The following is a 13,454-nucleotide window of genomic DNA, read 5'->3' as shown; positions in this document are numbered from 1 at the left end:
GTGGAGGACTCATAAGCTGCTACAATCTTCTTTCTGAAGGCCTCAGACAGGTCTTTCAGTCTCACCATGGTGTTCACTCTCACGTCAACAGTCAGGAGCACACCAAACTAAATGTCTGAGGTTTAAATAGGGCAAGCCTCCTTCAAAATGCTGAGTAACAATGTTCTAATCATGTGCACCTGATGTGATACACCTGTGTGTGATTTTAGCCATTTTAGGTGGGAAAAAATGTGGGGGTGTCCTAATTTATTCCTCACCAGAAATTGCATTTTTATTTTATTACATTTTACAGAAAGTTTTAAAAAGGAGTTATATTTAGTTATATTACTTGAATCTCTCAGTTTTGTTAAAATTGATATTAAATATCCATGTCAAAAAATGTTTAAAAAACACAATTTTCCATAGGGTGTCCTTATTTCTTCACATGACTGTATATGTTTTGGTTTCAAATACTTTTCTGCTTTTGACCAAGCTTGCCTGGTGTATTTGTACAATAGAAATGATCCTCCACCCATCTGCTCCTTCTTGCTGGCTCAATTGTACCAGGCAAGATCAGTCGAGCACAGAAAATAATTTGAATCCAAAACAATTACGTATTTAACCAGGGTCTGATTGTTTTGCAGCAATGTGCTGAGTGAATTGCTGGGTACAAGATCAGATATGTCATTCTGTAGTTGTATGCTTCAGCAAATAGCAAACAGCCATCTATATGAATAAAATATAAAGTGTAACACTATGTTATTTGTAACCTCCTGAGAAAATAACAATATTTCATATTTTTGAGCATTTGAAAAATAAACCGGAAGGAAAGTATTAATTTCAATACATCACGCAAACGGCCCTCAAGAGACGGATGAATACACAATGAGGTACTAAACAGCATGTCTATGCTAGTTATGTTTTCCACTAGAGTGAATAAAGAGATAAACTGCACTGATGAATAGGGCCAACATGTAGGCCCTGAGCCTACCTTTAACCTCGTTGGTCAAATCTTTCTCCAGCTTTAACTTCCTTTCTCCTCTCGGCAGAGTGGGAACTTGGTCACGTGAATCACCGGCCCCTAATGTAGCTAAGCCAAACTCTATGTTTTCTAAATGCGGTGGACATTCGTGTAAATAACATTGTTGTGATTCATGTGTATTTATCAAAGATTTGTTCATCTGCGTTATTCGTGTAATGTGTAGGTTTTTAGCCCCAATCAGAATAAGTTGCAGTGAGCTGATCAGTGTACTGCTGAACTAGAGTACAGGGCACGAGTGCTAAACACAACCCAGCAGTGCCTACAGTATGTGGAGAAGATGGACCCAGCAGAAATAAGTAAGGACTGACCATGCTAGCCAGGGCATTGTGCTCCACCCCAGTATGGAGCTGCCAGACTCTTCAAAGCAAAAAAAAAAAAACAGAGTGACAAAACATGTGACAAATAAAATTTGAATTTGAATTTGAAAGCTGGAACATTGTCGCATTTCCATTAGTTTGTTCAGAACCTGTTCATTATACCATACATAACGCACAGGTGCACGTGGCTTTATTCAGCCCCAACTATGTGCATATGAGTCCAAGAAGGATAAAATGTATTCTTGATGGAACGCAACACTTAGATTTCTACCCTATTCTATGTCAAAAGGAGTGTATGAGTGGAACCGCTGAGCCCATAGTGCGGAGCCATATTTCGGGAGAACTGAGTTCTTGGGATTTGCAAATGGATCTGCCAGAATCCTTCCTGTCTCGCTTGTAGATATCCCCTTAGTCACTCTCCAACTGATGCAATGATTTGAAAAACTCAACTGTTGTTCTCGCCGTGGCTTGGCGGATGGAGACGCCAGAGAGAAAATGTGCTCTAAATGTGTTCTATTTCCATTCCCTTCACAGTCTCCAATACTTTTAAGTTTTAAGAGTCTCAATAGCAGCACTAATGCAATGACCAGTGTGTCCATGTCTCTAGTGTAATTATGGGTTCCAGTGCCATTTAGAGGTACTGTGACACAAATAAAGCTGTAGAAATGCACTCAGTACTTTTAAGAATATTTTTGAACTTTCTATTCTCCATTATGTTTTATGCCAAAAAATTAGTGCCTGCCAATTTGACTGTAGCCTCCCTCCTAGACAAAAAAAAAACTCTTTTTTTTCTGACAGTTTGGAATACATCCACCACTGTTCTGTTTTTCTTTCCGTTGTGACACCACATGTCTTTTATGCTTCTGCTCTGGAGCATTTTTCATACAAGTCTAATCAATCTGAACTCCCTATCTGAAAAATAAGGCATAAATAATCAATTGTTGTCTTTATAATGGTGCCAAATATGCCTTGACTATTTCAATTTAATTTATTCACAATGAGTAATTGATTCCTCCAGGAATGAGGTCTACTTCTGTATGTGGAGTTTAAACAGACTAATTCCAATGAAATGTAAAAATGCCTGCAGTTCCCCCTGCAAAATATATAAATGAAATATGAATGTGAAATATGACCAAATTGTAATATCGTGCTGCTTTTGATAATTGTACTCCCTTAAGTCATCCCTGAAGCGCAAATAAATTGGCAAAACAGGTCACGCATGAGGAATCGTTATGAGATGCGACGTCATGCAGAAGGGAGACTTGTGTGATTGATTGTAAAATTAAAGAAAAACTAATTTACCTGTAGCATACATTTTCTCTTCAAGCTTGAATATTTTCTGCTTGATTATTTTTCGATCAGCCATTTTTTATGTTTTACTGTTTACTATGACCTTCCCAGTTTCATTTGTTTATTGAATTAGCCCTGCTAAAATGTATCTTCCTGCCCAGACAATGGTGTTCAAATGCATCAAGTTCTGACTCATTCCATATCCCACTGGCAAGCTCAAATATCAAAAGCACTACATATGGTCGGAACATGTATATTCATGCTTTTTAAGTGCCATGGAAGTATCTCAGTAAGCTGCCCAGATGGTAATGGACTGTTTAAGGTAGAGGTTCACGCGTTCATTATTCCTGTATATCATCCAGATGTTGCTGTTGCAGTGTGAGGTGGCCATAGAAGAGTGGAACTTGTGATTATGCAGCCTGCAGGCTTCTTCGTCATCGTGGGCACATCGGGACGGGGGAAGGGGGGGTGGAATATTGCAGCCTGAACCAATTGCGGACTGGGGGTGTGGGGTTTGGAATCGATCGCAGGCTGGGAGGGAGTGTTTGGGGGTGTTAAACCGAACAGTCCAGGCCATATTGGGCGGCCTGTAGCGTAGTGGTTAAGGTACATGACTAGGACCCTGGATCAATGACTGTGGATCAATCCCCAGTCCAGCCACAATAAGATCCACACAGCCGTTGGGCCCTTGAGCAAGGCCCTTAACTCTGCATTGCTCAACTGTATGCTGCTCTGGATAAGAGTGTATGCCAAATGCCATTAATGTAATGTAAACGTAATGAATCCAAAGCCAAGCATCTGGCAACTATATACCCACACTACCCACACAGCACACATACACCACGCAGCTTGTTTAATGAAATAACGCACATTTTCAATTAACTCTTCATCTAGCTGTTGCATTTTCACACACACTGTCTCACTCTCCATTTCGATTGTTATGATGGCTCTTCAATAACGCGAGTTCATTAAATCACCGTGGTAGAACTCCATGTTCCATGTTCGCAGTATCTTAGACACTGTATAACTGGGTATAATTTCACCGGGCTGCTGAATGCTGGTTGGGAGCTTTCACTGCTTGCCGAGACTGATGCATCCCAGTTACATATCTCCAACTTACTCCTTTTATGGACAAATTGAAAGAGATCTGTTTGTGTTAACTCCTTATCTGTTTCATTGTTTCCTCATGATTTAAAGCGGTCTTACTTCTGTCTTGGTTAGCCTACTGTTTAAAACTGTTGAGTCGCCGGCTTTCCTACCGACCACTGCATCTAGTATTTTGCCATTGTTTCGAGTAACTAATCAGGAATCCAATGCGATAAATAACGAGCCATTCATCAGCTATTATTGTTGAAAAATGAAGCGGCAAACTAAACCGTCGCCACGAAGAGCTCTTTCAACGTGGCGCTAAATAATAGCATCGCACAATCCTGTCGCTTTCTCGCGCTTGTTGACTCAATCGCCTGGCCCAAAAGCCCATTATTCAATGATTACTCGGCCAATTTTAATAAATTTTGTAGAAATTAGGGAAGGCTTAGCCTCACCAAGCCTATTGCTCCCGCTGTCTATGCTCATGTTTTTTTATCAAATATTGCCATATGTTCAGTTTTCATAGAGATTGTATTTTAGCGGCAGTTACTCTAGCCAATATAGCCCCAGCACGTCTGGCTAGGCAGCCCGCATAATGCATATTTCCTATATCGTAAGAGGACAGGTTTCATTATGGAATGTGAAAGCTCTATTTTTTTTCAACAAATGGCCTATCAGTGGTGTTTGACACCGCATGGCCCTGTAAAGGATGTCTGATGTTTTATTAAACAGGAGCTTTGTCCTGCTGGCATGCAGGCTAGCAAACTGAACAGATGTGGCATCTCATTATAATCCGGGCTACCGTATGCCATTGCATTTACAGTGAGCCCCAGGGACCTTCCCCCCTTGGGCCATAGACACTTTTTCCCCGCTCAGGCCTACCTGGTGAACTGTTTTCACTTGGTGGCTTGGCTGCTTGGTTCTCTCGCAACCCGAAACTGTGCACTCACCAAGCACATTATTAGGTTTATTAGGTTGTTACTTTATTTCAGCAGTGCAATGCATACATTCATGTAGATACAGGTCAGGAGCTTCAGTTAATGTCCACATCAACCATCAGAATGGGGAAAAAATTTGATCTAATTGACTTTGACCGTGGAATGATTGTTGGTGGCAGACAGGGTGGTTTGAGTATCTCAGAAATTGCTGATCTCCTGGATTTTCACGCACACTAGTCATTAGAGTTTGCAAAGAATGGTGCGAAAAACAAAAAAATAAATCCAGTGAGCAGCAGTTCTGCAGACAGAAATGCCTTGTTAATGTGAGAGGTCAGAGGAGAATGGCCAGGCTGGTCAAAGCTGACAGGAAGGTGACAGTAATGCAAATAGCCACACATTACAACAGTGGTATGCAGAAGAGCATCTCTGAACACACAACGCCTCATAACTCTAATTGGATAGGCTGCAGCAGTAGAAGTAAAAAAAAAAGTCTAATAAATACCTAATTAAGTGCATGTAATATGGTATTAATACAGCGCCTTTCATGCACAGTGATTTTTGTGGTTCTCCCATTACTGGTGGAAACAGCAGCAGTTGATGAGCTGGAAATTAGTTGGCTGCAAAACTTTCCTTTAAATTAGTCATTGGTTTCAACCTGTTTTCCTTCATTTTCCTTGATTCCCATCCGTGCCAGTGATCTGAACAATCAATTTGCAAGTAATATACCGCTTCTTCAGATTGTGTTAGAATCTCTTCTGTTAATGCACCGGCTTTCAGACGACAGAGGTCCACTTGTATCCACAGATAACGTTAATAAAATGTGCACAATGTTTCAATGCAGGGAAAACATTCGTATTACTCAATAATTGCCTAATTGAGAAGAGCCGGCTATAACTAATTGCATTGAGCATTTCGTGAATTAATCGCCGCATTTACAATTTTCCGCTCACCAACCGCGGGTCGGCCTAAACCCCTTTGTCTCGAGCAGACCTGCGCCTGCCGGGTTGTTTTGGGCACAGCTCCACGTCAGAGCGCAAACAAAACACACACGAGCACCTGGCAGGTTTAGAGGTGGGACCCGTATGCAAGCGCAGATGGGACGAGTGATAGCGGCCGCACAGTACTTTATTCCGAGTGCCCCTTTGCAACACACCGGCCCCGTTCATCTGCGCTCTGCCTTCATCTTAACCCGTGCAGGGGAGCAGGTGCCTGCTGCTGTCAGGAGCTGAGTGCAGGGGAGGCAGGCTGGGACCCAGCTGACCCCTTTGTGGATGTTTGCCTCCTGTCCACTGGATGCATCCGGCTCACTTTGGGTCGTCTCATTAATCTCCTGTCAGCTTGCCGTTTGACAGATGTCAGCTCCCTCCAAGGGGGCACCCAGCCCAGAACAAACCAGAAACCAGCCCTTTTAAGACATCTCCACCGGAGCCTCTCCTTCCCTCTCCGCAACACAGAGCACAGGCACGCACACACGCACACACACACACACACGCACGCACGCACACACGCACACACACACACGCACGCACGCACACACGCACACACACACACGCACGCGCGCACGCACACACACACGCACGCACGCGCGCACACACGCACACACACACACGCACGCACGCGCACGCACGCACGCACGCGCACACACACACACACACACACACACACGCACACACACACATACGTACACATGCACACACACACATACGTACACACACATACACATGCGCAGACACACACAGACACACACACATGCACACACACACACACACACAGACACAGACACAGACACACACACACACACACATGCACACACACACGCACGTACACGTACACACACATACACACACATACAAATGCACAGACACACACAGACACACACACATGCACAAACACACACGCACACACACATGCACACACATACACATGCACATACACACACGCACACACACACAAACACACGCACACACATACACATACACATACACATGCACACACACACACACGCACACACACGCGCAAACACATGCACATGCACGCACACACACACGCACACACATGCGCAAACACATGCACATACACACACACACACAAACACATGCACAGGCACACGCACATACACACACACCCAAACACACATGCACACACGGACACATACACACACACACACACACACACAAACACATGCACATACACACACACACATACAAAGCCTGCAGCTCAGCTTAATGGTTCAGGTACAGTAGGTGTTAACTCTATAGGAGAGCTTAGGGCAGGAGCTGTTTTCCTGGACATGATTTCAAAAGAGGCATTGCAGATCTTTTTTCTGTATTTGGCATGTATTCCTAAATGTGTGTGTAATTGTCCTGTGATGCCAAGCTCGCAGTCTAAACTGTACTATTCATGTTATCATGCCAAACGTACAGTAGGTGACTGCCAAAGTTGTCCCTGTGAGGGAATATTTTTTGTTTGTTGTAGATTTGTCAGTCTTGCGTGTTGATCCGTCTTCTACCGCTGATGGACCAAACATCTCAAATTCCTGAGAGTAGAAAGAGCAACTGCTCAGCAAAAGTCATCACATACAGTGGGCCCCAGAATTATGGACACCCTTAACCCTTGTGTAGTCTTAGCATTCTGTATACTCTCCTTGTCATCAGGGTCAAAAATGACCCTCCTTCACTAAACCCCTAAAATAAGGCAGCTTACAGCTTTTACAATAGTTTTCACACCATGTCCACTTCTTCAAGACTCTTCACAGTGTGCTTTTGAAACACGCACCTGAGCACATCAGTTAACCTTTTGTGCAAAATGCACTTCAACCACCAAAACACTTCAGATTTCACCCAAACATGACTCGCGCTGCTGTAACTATAGCATATGATTTCTCCCATCAGACTACTTTGTCACTCAATGTACAATGAACTGCAAAACACAAACAACTTGGAGCACTGCTAAATACATATATTATGTGTTTCCCTTTCCTCTATTTTTGCATCCACAAATATTTCAAGCCAAGCAGCTAAATAAATTTTTGCTCTGTTGGTTTGCCTCTCACAATAGATGTCATGTCTGCGTGTGGTAAATTTACAGTAAACAGTAGATGAATGAATGTTTTACTGTATCGGAAACCCAGAATAACAATTTTTACTGTGTAATGTACAACAATATATGATAAAGAAACAAATCACAAAAGCAACAGCATTCTTCAGGGGGTTTACTGTATTTTGCCATTTGTTCTCACAGCGCAATAAACTGTAATTCAGAAAAATACAATACAATCAATTACTCAAAATACATTACAATCAATGACAAATACATACCAAATAGCAATATTTTCACTATATACAGTAATTCGCACATATATTGTCTGCCTATCAGTATCAGAAGTCTACTGTTGGCCTGGCCCATCCATCCTGTCCTCTGCATTTGGCCAAAGATTTTCATCAACATCACACCGAATGTTATTACTTGCCATACAACGAGGAAAAAGTACATATACAGCAGTAATAGCGGAAAAATATCTTCAGTGACAACTACATCTATATTTTCCCTATATACATACACATATCAATGCAAATATGACCACTTTTGTATATGCAAAAGTATACACAGTTTAGTTTACATATTATATTGATATAGTGAATGTGTTGTTTTGAAAAAGTGGACATGGTATTGAGACAAGTGTGAAAACGATTGTAAAAAACTGTAAGCCGAAAGTCAGTCCTTCTCTATGCTGCTCATTGCCTGTGCTGCCTCTGCGTGCTCCCTTGCTTCGCAAAATTGCGCTCCCCACCCTAGCTACATGTTGTTTGGATCTGCCTCTAGGTACTGGGGAGTTCTAGTACTCCCCTAAGTAGTAGGGGAGATGTACTTTGATCCCTGTAGATAGGGTAGTGCACAAATAATTGATATAAATAAAAATACAAATAAAATGGTTTTGCAGCCTATTTCAAAGAATTGTTATATTTGGGGTTATGACAGTTATATTTATATGTGTTATAGTCTTCCCACTTAAGAGCAGGTTTGTACAAAGTTATACTTACTGTGCGCGTTTAAGCTGGCTGACAGCCACAATAGCTGCCTTTCTCACCGGCAGCACTGTTGTCACTGGGCTGGATTTATACAAGCGGAGTTCTGTGTCTGTTCCATCCATTTTCTAAACCGCTTAGTCCAAGTGGTTGCGGTGGCAACATGGATGGATGGATGGACGCTCTGTGTCGATTTCTCTGACTCCCTCGACGTTATTTATTAGGGCCTTTATGCTAAAAAGCAAGAAAGTGTTTTTCTCTTAATGTTTTCCCTTACACTGGCCAGCAATGTGACAGAGAAACTTTGTGACAGCGGGGGCACTTCAAAGCTGGCTAATGCACTGGATGTGGGGGCCACACCCCTCTGTGTTAATTGCGGGGGGGGTGGGGGTGGGGGGTTCACATATTCCATTTTCTGCCCTCTCAGTTTTTCCGCAGAGTTTCTCTGTCACATTTCCATTTACATCGCATCCCCTTCCAAATTACCGCAGAGGGGTGTCGGCACTCGCTCAGCGCATTAGCCGGCTCTCCAGTGCCCCCGTGACCCCGCGCCATTCATCCTCGTTCTCCCTGTCTGGATCAGGGGGAACGGGAGCGGACGACGCCAGGCGCCTGCAGGGTGGAGCGGTGTGAAACAGGGCTGTTATCCGGCCCGGCCGGGGGCCCGGCTCCCCTTCACCGCCGCCCGTGGCGTGACAGCGCTGTCTCAGGAGTGCACGTGTGCCCCCGGGCGCCCCCGCACCGCCCGTCCGCGCCTCTCCCAAATGAGAGCTGACAGGGTAATTGCCTCGGGAGGGAGGGGAACTTTGTTCTCCCTGAAAGTTTCCCCCCGAAACTTCTGTCCACCGCTCTCCCCGAGACGCTGAGCGTTTGTTATGAAGGGTAGCGTCTCCGACGAGGCGCCGGCAAGACAGCGCTCCTCCGCGTTTCCATGGGAACGCAACACGAGGCAGCCGCACCGTGCAACTGCCGTGTCTGTTACAGGCGCTGGAACGATCCCATCGAGTAAAAAGCTTGACCTCAGATGCAACATGCCAGGCACCACCATCTCCCAAAAATCTTTGATGTATTTTAGCAAATTCCTTCATCAATACCTACCTTCCGTGTGTCTGTGTATGCGTTGGTGAGGTGCGTATCTGTTGTTTTTAATTAAAAAGTTCTGAGCAGAAGTCAATAAAAATTCATCACATGTTTCATGCATTATTTTTGGCGACTTTTTTTAAACTAATAAATTTGTATGCTAATGTGCGACACATCATGAAATACATTATTGATACATCCCTGTGCTTTGCTGGTCCATGCTTGTTATTCATGCAGTAGCATGCTCTGAATGGGATGTGAGGTTTTCTCACTGTCCTGAAGTATGGGCTATGAGATGCACATTGGGCCTCATTTATCAATATTTTCGGAAATTCCCGTGTGAATTTATGTGTGATCAGAACCGAATGAACAAATTCTGCCGGATTCATCAAACATCAGATTTTTGTCATCAATATATGGTAACGATTTCAACATGCCAAGCTAACATCTAAACATAGTTTGTTGCTAATTAACCTACTTTTGTTTATATAGGCTACATAAACTACACATAGGACTGGAATAAAAACGAACTGTGGTTCGATATCCTTGGTGCTCTATACACTCTGTGGAGTAAAATGTCAGAGTCAGCGAAGCCTAAAGCCTGGGAAGATATTGATGTCGTTGTCTCGAGTTCCACGCATTATGGAACAGATAAAACAAAAATAGTTTGATATTAAAGTGGAGGCAAAGTTATAAAAAAAAATATTATATTATAGGAGAGACGTTGTTGTCTGGAATTACCCAGGAGGGCGACAGCGATATGTTTTCATAGTCCTGTGCCAGTCCCCAAGAAGCTGAGGATGGAAAGCACCTGAACACGTTCTGGAATTGGACGAGAATGGCGTGTGCATCTTATCAGTTCTGGCTCCACAAACCCAGAAGGAGGTGTCTGGGCAGTTGGAACCGTTTTTATATGGTTTATGGCTGGAACTGAAGTAAACAGTGCACGATAGGAAATAATGCTATCCAATAATAACCCAGAAGGTTGGTGGTTCGAGCCATGATAAGATCTTGGGCCCCTGAGCAAGGCTCTTAAACCCCACATTGCTCCAGGGGGGATTGTCCCCTGCTTAGACTCATACATTGTAAGTTGCTTTGGATAAAAGCATCAGCTAAATAACAATTTCAATTTTATGAAATGCCAGAGTTGTTGTTCAGAGTTGAATTCATTGTGATGTTATCGGGGTTAACTTGTACATTTATATCTAAGCTAAGGTGTTTTGTGATGCTTTGTCTGGTTACAGGAGGGGCTGGGTCTCAAAAATACGACTAAATTTAAAATGTAAAAAAAAATTTCAATAGATATTCACATCAGCCAGATCAAACCCTGCCCCCAATGCGAGTGCTGAACTGTGGCTGCAGTTGTTCCGTGTGCCGTGCAGAAGGGGCTGATCTCACCGTGGGTGATGTCGCCGCACAGGTGCCCTACGTGAAGGTGGCCCCAGAGGACATCCTGAAGGCGCAGTTCCCCCGCTTCACGACGCTCGACCTGCGGCCCACCAACACGGACATCAGCCTGGCTGTGGCGGGGCTGCTCACCTTCTTCAACAGCTCGTCCGCCTGCCTCGTCTGTGCCTCGGCTGACTGTGAGTGACCCGCCTCCTCCCCCTGAACCCCAAAACTGTATGTCTAAATACCCATAAAAACATTCAACAGCCCGTCCGCCTGCCTCGCCTGTGCCTCGGCTGACTGTGAGTGACCCGCCTCCACCCCCTGAACCCCTGAACCCCAAAACTGTATGTCTAAATACCCATAAAAACATTCAACAGCCCGTCCGCCTGCCTCGCCTGTGCCTCGGCTGACTGAGTGACCCGCCTCCTCCCCCTGGACCCCAACCCTGCGTGTGCGCACGCCCACGGAAACACTGCCGCGTGGACTGCTGGGAAGGAAATGATGCCAGTTAGGTCAGGTTTTAGTCAGGTTTTAATTTACATTTTTACATTTTAGTCATTTGGCAGACGCTTTTAATCCAAAGCGATTTACAAGTGCATAGGTCCACAGGTTAAAGCATCAAATCCATAACTAGTAAAATACACATGATGGGCTGTTCTAAACAAAAAGACAACAGTCATCGTAATGCAATTTTTTTTGGGTTAGACAAGAGGGATATCGGAAGGGGGGGGGGGGGGGGATCAGGAGGGAGGACTAAGGTATAGTTTGAAAAGGATTGTTTATTCTGCGTCAAAATTTTGTGAGGGATTCTGCTGTCCTGACAGTGGTAGGCAAGTCATTCCACCACTGAGAACCAGAACGGAAAACAGGCGTGAACGTGCAGCTCGACCGCCAGGTGCTCAAGGCAATGCCTGTAGGAAGCTGACTGTCGGTAGAATGCTAATCTACTTCCCATAAGAAAGACCTGGCTGGGATGGTTCAGCCTCAATTTATTGGGAGTGATATTTCCATCTCTCCATTTAAAAAAATATTTTTTTTTCTACAAGAAAAATTTGCCGGAGGGAATCCGGAAACCGTTTAAACAAAATAAGTGTGTTTATAGTGTCAGCTCCTTTTCCCCATTTAATCCTTTCAGTCCTCAATCTCATTCTGCCCTGTGCTGTGTGGGCCGACCCACACTTAACACTGCCATACTTTCAGACGTTTGTGAGAAGTATGAAAGTGAGTGGAAACAGTCAAACCAAAGTAAACCAAAACAGGAAATGGTCAACTGAAGGACAAGCTTTTCAGAAGTCCCCTCGAGGTTGACAGAAAGATTAATATGAGTTCCCCCGTGTCCCTCTCAGCACAGGAGCCATTCATTGTGAGTAACTCCTAAAAACATTACCCAACACCCCCCCCCCCCCCCCCCCCCCAACCCACTCTGCCTACAGCAAAACAAGCAAATAAAATATTATTACGGTTGTTCTTAAGTGGAGGATTTCAAGAAACCTCACAGAAAGGCACCCTGATTCCCTCCAGCGTACCCTGTTCATACCCAGAAACGCTGTCCGTCATACTATGATATGCTATGATACAGTGCGATTAAGCCTGTGATCACCTTTCATTAGCATAAATACACAATAAAACTCTGTATTTGCCCCCCGAGAGATCGCAAAGCAGATGTAATCATGACATAGCCAGTAAAACCGATTGGTATAAACCCAAAATATATTGAATGTCAAAATATTCTCCAAGCCTATTCACACAGTGCGCTTTCATGTATTAATTTTGTTTAGGCATCAGTTACATGGAAATTACATTGCTTCCATGGTGGAGAGCCGGAGACTGTAAAATGAGAGCCCACTCCCTTAACTCACCAGGTGCTGATTTCGTTTTACACTGGGCGAGGATGTGGGGGTAGCCATGGGTGATGGGGAGACGGAGGGGGAGAGTTAGTTTATGACAGACCTTAGCCTCTTAAGTCCCACCGGCCCAGAGCTGGGCAGGTGTAGGGTTTTTTTTGAATTCATTCTGTTTTTAATGCCGCGATTTTCAATCTCACGGTATCTGTATAACCTATTTTAACATGCCATTGCTTTAGCGACAACAGTTCCTTATTTTGCAACATGTGGCTGGAAAAATAAGTGTGCAGGCACCTTGCCTTCTCTGCATTTTGGAAATCCATCTACGACACAAAATAAGTGTCATTGTCCTTTCCATGGCAAGGGTCCAGCGAACCAAATGCATAATAATGCAATTCAAAAAATGAGCCTACTCGGAGAAAGGTAGATAGAATGTCCATTGTTCACTTGGAATTTCT

At 44.0% G+C, this 13,454-nt stretch overlaps 1 protein-coding gene across 1 annotated transcript in view; it reads left to right on the top strand.

Annotated features, from left to right (window-relative positions):
- Positions 1-13,454, top strand: part of LOC133132519 (glutamate receptor ionotropic, kainate 4-like) — a 192,702-nt gene that overhangs the window by 65,697 nt on the left and 113,551 nt on the right. Inside the window, exon 6 of the mRNA XM_061247979.1 lies at positions 11,181-11,346. Coding sequence (XP_061103963.1) covers positions 11,181-11,346 — 166 coding nt within the window. The remainder of the gene's footprint in view (positions 1-11,180; positions 11,347-13,454) is intronic.

The sequence above is a fragment of the Conger conger genome, chromosome 7 (genome assembly GCF_963514075.1).
Source record: "Conger conger chromosome 7, fConCon1.1, whole genome shotgun sequence".
In the NCBI taxonomy this organism is placed as follows: domain Eukaryota; kingdom Metazoa; phylum Chordata; class Actinopteri; order Anguilliformes; family Congridae; genus Conger; species Conger conger.
This window is presented reverse-complemented; position numbering and strand designations above follow the sequence as displayed.